The 5,712-nt window shown below is 35.3% G+C and overlaps 1 protein-coding gene across 1 annotated transcript; it reads left to right on the top strand.

Moving 5' to 3' along the window:
• The first annotated feature begins 767 nt into the window (after window positions 1–767).
• On the top strand, window positions 768–4,094 carry LOC147296705 (putative serine/threonine-protein kinase PBL5). The gene is made up of 5 exons (XM_086242257.1): window positions 768–1,051; window positions 1,990–2,249; window positions 2,488–2,677; window positions 2,809–3,200; window positions 3,498–4,094. The coding sequence occupies exons 1-5, from the start codon at window positions 961–963 to the stop codon at window positions 3,798–3,800; spliced, it is 1,236 nt and encodes a 411-aa protein (XP_086098383.1). The 5' UTR covers window positions 768–960; the 3' UTR covers window positions 3,801–4,094.
• The last annotated feature ends 1,618 nt before the right edge of the window (window positions 4,095–5,712 follow it).

The raw sequence follows: 5,712 nt of genomic DNA, 5'->3' as shown, positions 1-5,712 counted from the left end.
TGAAAATGCATTTAAGAGAAGCATCCTCAAGCGCATTATGGGAAACACTTCTAATTTGATTTTGTCCTTCATATTAGTTGGACTTATAATGTATTCCCCATAGTAGTACATGACAATCACACACGAAATTGTAGCATGAATATGCAATGCTTTTGGAACTTCTAAAAGCGCTTGTAAATAATTAATCACTTTTTATTACTTTTTTAGAAAAATTTTAAGAAATACTTCAAAATGCATTTATGAGAAGTGCTCTTAACCGCATTTATGAAAAACACTTTTAAGTGTATTTAGCCGAAATAATTTGATTTTTAAAACAAAAGAACTACTAAGATAAGTCTCCAAAACTCTCTTTTGGAAGAATTTGATTATTTTCTTTTTTATTCCCTAAATTAAAATTAGAGATATAGTCAACCGTAAAATAGTTAACCGTGCATATCAAATCGAAAGACATAACGATATACACCATAACCAGAAAATTATCCTCCTAGAAATAGAAATGACAGTATGACACTCACCCGAAAGTTAGTAGATAGGATAAAAACCAAAACCATCTTCCTTTTGTGGCTGGTAAAACTAGAGTTCAAGACAGTAGTTTTATTTTGTTTTTCTTAGAGTTCTTGTTTTTTTGTTTGAACCAATAGTTTACTTGCATTCTATTTTTGCCACGTGGCTGGTTTTAATTGGGTGAAAATTGAATTAAGTCTTGGGGTTGATTTACATTACAAAACCACATCATAAACATTTTAAAAATTGAAAAAGAAGAAGAAAGAGTCACAGAAAGAGAGTCTGTCACTCTTGTCTGAGTCTCTCTCTCTCTCTCTCTCTCATTTTGCTCTGTTTTCTTGTGTTTGGTTGGTTTCTATGCGTTTTAGGCTCTGTTTCCGTGTGCAGCTGAGATAAAAGGAACTGTGACTCTGTGAGCACGCTAAGCAAAGAAAAGCAGAAAAGAAAAAGGGTATCATGAGCTGCTTTCGCTGCACTCGAAAATCGACCAAAGAATCAGAGAAGAAGAACACCAACATCGTCGGTAACAACAAACCAAATCATCAAGGTAATTATTTTCAAAGACTCAAAATTTTTTCGTTTAATTTTTGGGTCATTTAGAGAAATCCCATTTTGCATATGATCATTTCTGAATTTCGTATTTTTTTTTTTTTTTTGGGTTATTATTGCAAGAATTTTTCGGATGATTTTAGTTTTTGCATTTTTCTGAAATGGGTTTTGTTTTTTGGTTACTATTATTCCCTTTTCTTTGATTATTTTTAAATTTCTGTGGGTGGTAGTCTTTGCCATGCCTGGGTTTGTGTCTCTGTGAATTAAAAAAGTGTCAATTTTCATTCTCTTATCTGATTTCTTTAATTTCTTCCTTTTAATTTGTTTTTTAAGTTTTCTTTTTAACTGTTTGAGTTACGGTTTTCGAATTTGGTTTTGATTGGTCCTGTTTTGCACCGTAAAATCGATTCAAAAGGTCGGTGCCCCTGTCCCCTCTATTATTTGACAATTATTTCTGTTATTTAGTCCATCTCTTTGATTGTGCCATAACAGTGTCAATTTTTTGATTTTTTTCTAGTGGATGAGAAGAAAAAGGTTAAATTTTTATTTAGTGAAACGCGCTTTAATTATAATTATATAATTTTCATCTTTTTTATTGATTTGGGTCTGTGTCAAAACTGTTAATTTCTCATCTAGTGCCAAAGCTATTTTTGTTTTTGTTTCTGTGACTGTTACGACTGATGCTCATTCATTTTGTTTGTTTGTTTGTTTGATTGCGTGGTTGGGAAGGTCCAATCTATAATCCAAACTCATTCAGTGTTGAATTTTGTCATTTTGTATTCTTTGTTTGCATTTAAATTCTAATGACTACGGTTTTTTCAGTCCCATTTTGATTGAATTAATCAAGATTGTTTTCTTACTATGTGCTGTAGTTTGTCTTTTTGCTTGGCCTTCTCTCTGTCTCTTCCTTACTCACATTGTGTGCATGGATTTTAGATGCATCAAAAGTAAATGTAAAAAAGGAATTGGGTGTAAAGAAGGAGGAGGTCACTAAGGATGACCAGTTATCATTAGATGTAAAGGAGTTCAATATAAAGGAGGAGGTTTCCAATGATGGCAAAACTAACGGCAAGCGGGCACAGACATTTACGTTTGAAGAACTTGAAGCAGCAACCGGAAATTTCAGGTCTGATTGTTTTCTAGGTGAAGGAGGATTTGGCAAAGTTTACAAGGGTCACTTAGAGAAAATTAACCAGGTTGGTTGTGTTTATCTGGATGTGAGTTCTATCATTAAATAAAGAACTTCTATTGATTTTTAACCCCATATTGACAATGTGTTGTCTTCAATTGAGCTTTGAACTGAACTTTTAATTGAATGCTGTTAGAATGTTATATGCGCCCTTTTATAATATTGTCTCAAAGTTTTTGGGCTACATTATTCAAATGAACTGGAAGCTCGAGGCCAGTCCTGATTTGTTATTGTTTTTGGAGCAGGTTGTTGCTATCAAGCAGCTTGACCGAAACGGGTGCCAAGGTATTAGGGAATTTGCTGTTGAAGTAGTGACACTAAGTCTAGCTGACCACCCTAATCTTGTCAAATTGATTGGGTTTTGTGCTGAGGGAGATCAGAGACTATTGGTTTATGAATATATGCCATTACAATCTTTGGAAAACCATTTGCATGGTATGCAACTGACTCACTCCAAAATGCCATCCTTGTTGTATGATTGTTTACCTTTTCACTTTCTTTGCCATTTGTACCATATTATGCCATGAGTTAGAATTAAATCTCTTACTTTCTTTTTTTCCTTATAGATCTTCCACCTAGCAGGAAAGTTCTCGACTGGAATACAAGAATGAAGATAGCAGCTGGTGCGGCAAGGGGTTTAGAGTATCTGCATGAAAAAATGCAGCCCCCTGTTATATATCGTGATCTGAAATGCTCAAACATTTTGCTTGGTGAGGGTTATCATCCAAAGTTATCTGATTTTGGCTTGGCTAAAGTGGGTCCCAGCGGAGATAAGACTCATGTTTCTACTAGGGTTATGGGCACGTATGGGTACTGTGCACCAGATTATGCAATGACAGGTCAGCTGACTTTTAAATCAGATGTTTATAGCTTTGGGGTTGTTCTTTTGGAGCTTATTACAGGCAGGAAAGCTATTGATAATACAAAACCTCTCAAGGAGCAGAACTTGGTAGCATGGGTAAATACTAGTGCACTCTCTTCTCTAATATCTACTATTCCACCCTCTTCTCTGGTACTGCATAGGTGGAATTAATTTCATATGTTAGCTGTTGTCCTTTTCAAATATTGTGTGGTAATCAACAATTATCAGAAATGCTGATAATTGGGTGTCTGCTGCCAAAGAGGCAGGATATGATTTATGAAATCTATTGAACTTTACATGTCTTCTTTTTAGTGGAGTTGAATAAATTGTTTAGTAATTTAGTCTTAGATTGGGTTTATGTTTATGAATAATTATGCATTATATTATTTTCAGGCAAGACCCTTGTTCAGAGACCGGAAGAAATTCTCACAAATGGTGGATCCATTGCTCCAAGGGCAGTATCCTGTCAGGGGATTATACCAAGCTCTTGCTATTGCTGCAATGTGCGTTCAGGAGCAGCCTAACATGCGACCTGTCATAACCGATATAGTTACAGCGTTAAATTACCTTGCTTCCCAGAAATATGACCCCCAAATCCATCCAGTCCAAAGCTCCAAAAAGAGTGCATCTTCAACTATCATGAGAGGAGATGATGATACAAGGCAGAATGGAGGTAATGGGCCAGAGAGAGACTGAGCTGGAGGATTAATTAAGAATAAAGCAGTGAATACCTTTTTGTGGTCTTATAGATGGGGTGCCTAGTTATCAATTTTTGCATCATAGAAGATAACAGGTACCACTGCCATTCTCAACATTCACATACAGAGAATTTCTGTTTTTTTTTTCCCCCCCTCCTTTTTCCCTCCTCCAGTGTACATGTGAGCTGAGGTTCTTCTATCTCTTGTATGTAAGATGCTTCCTTGTAGAAACTTTTTTCCCATTTTATTAGTTACCTTAATTTCTATAATAGATAATTCCATTCTTTTGCCTACTTCCTTTGTCCTCTTTTCTTTTTATTTTTCCTGCCACACATGTATGCTTCTGTAGGTGCTTCATTTTCTTCATTTTTTCCTTTTTTAAGCACAATAACTGCAGAATCACAGATGTTCCTACGGGTAAGCTTTATCATAAAAAGCGAAGTAGAGATATATATTTCTTCCTGTTGCCATTGCAGATAATCATGGTTGGAAAGTGAAAACATGACAAGCTTCAGAATCCCCCATTCCCCCCTTTTCTGGTGAATGATTTGTTCATATGTAACTGGGGTTGAGGGTGACAAAGTATTAGTATTTTCTCTAGGTGATTGGAGAGCTGCAGGTTAAAATCCCCTTTTACTAGGTGTTTACAAACATCTCCAAGATGACACTAATGTAAAATTTTAGGTTGCCAAAGAGCATTGAGTTTTTGGCAACTTATCTTTATATTTCCTTGCACCAAGTTCACCTAGGAAGACTTGGGTGCTGATCATGCAATGTACTTTGTATGAATCATTCCAGAGTAACATCACTTTTAATTAAGTGTCACATGGAACGAAAATGTTAACTTTTTGTTTTTTTTTTGTTGGTAAGTAAGAAAGATGTTTACTTCAACAATTGAGTTTAACTATTTGTTTTTGTCATGTTATGATGTGAGATTGTTAACCTGAACCAAATATCTTAGGTTAATAGTCTGATACTATAACATGACATAACATGAGGGTCTTTTCTGAAAAGCAAGTGATTGGATTAAATTTACCATAAAGAAAAATGTGTTGGAACTCTAATGTTGTTTCATAATTGATCTTATTGGTCTCTACCACAACCACAACCACAACCAGACTTGGCTCTCATTAAGACCCCCTTGGCATTGTACGCTAGTCCCTGAACTCTCTTTTTTAGGTGGCTTGTTCTAGGGAGTGGTACCCACTTCATGACATGGTAAATGAGTCTTCATTTTTCTCATGAAGTTAAACCATTTGTATTTATGAGTTTAACGTGTGGAAATTAGGTGTTTTAGTGGGCATCTCCTTGTACGGCATGGCTCATTATATCCTCATCTCGACCCATCTCAATTGATGCTATAATAGTTTTTCTCCATGCAAAAAGGGCTAGTTTCTACTAGTAAAGGAGTTATTTTTACATAATTGTTTTCGTTTTGTGTCGTGTAATTGTAAAATACTAAAGTCGAGTACAATTAGAATTTAATATGCATCATATTATATATAAGTATATAACCATAATATGGTCGCTTTGAGTTTTGGATGTATAATATGACAAAAGTATTTTTATTTTATTTGAATAATTTCCAATTTCTCGACCAAAAAAAATAATTTCCAATTTCATTTTCTTAACCCAATACTTTCCAAGTTTCCTCTGAAAAAAAAGAACTATTTTCCAAGTTTGGGCCTTTCTTATTGGGCTACACGGAGGTCTATTAGAGCGCTCGAAGGTTCCAAGTTCCAATCCATCTAACTCACGCGCCGAAAAGTTTCCCGCCCAAAGTCGTTAAGAATCCCAACTAACCAGAACCCAAATCGCAACCCTGACATTCATATTCCCACATCTCAAATTGACTTTGACACCTCAACACCGTCGTCCCTCCCAAACCAAACCCTTCGTCTTTGACAAAA

Source organism: Dryas octopetala, chromosome 1, assembly GCF_963921425.1.
Source record: "Dryas octopetala chromosome 1, drDryOcto1.1, whole genome shotgun sequence".
Taxonomy (NCBI): domain Eukaryota; kingdom Viridiplantae; phylum Streptophyta; class Magnoliopsida; order Rosales; family Rosaceae; genus Dryas; species Dryas octopetala.
This window is presented reverse-complemented; position numbering and strand designations above follow the sequence as displayed.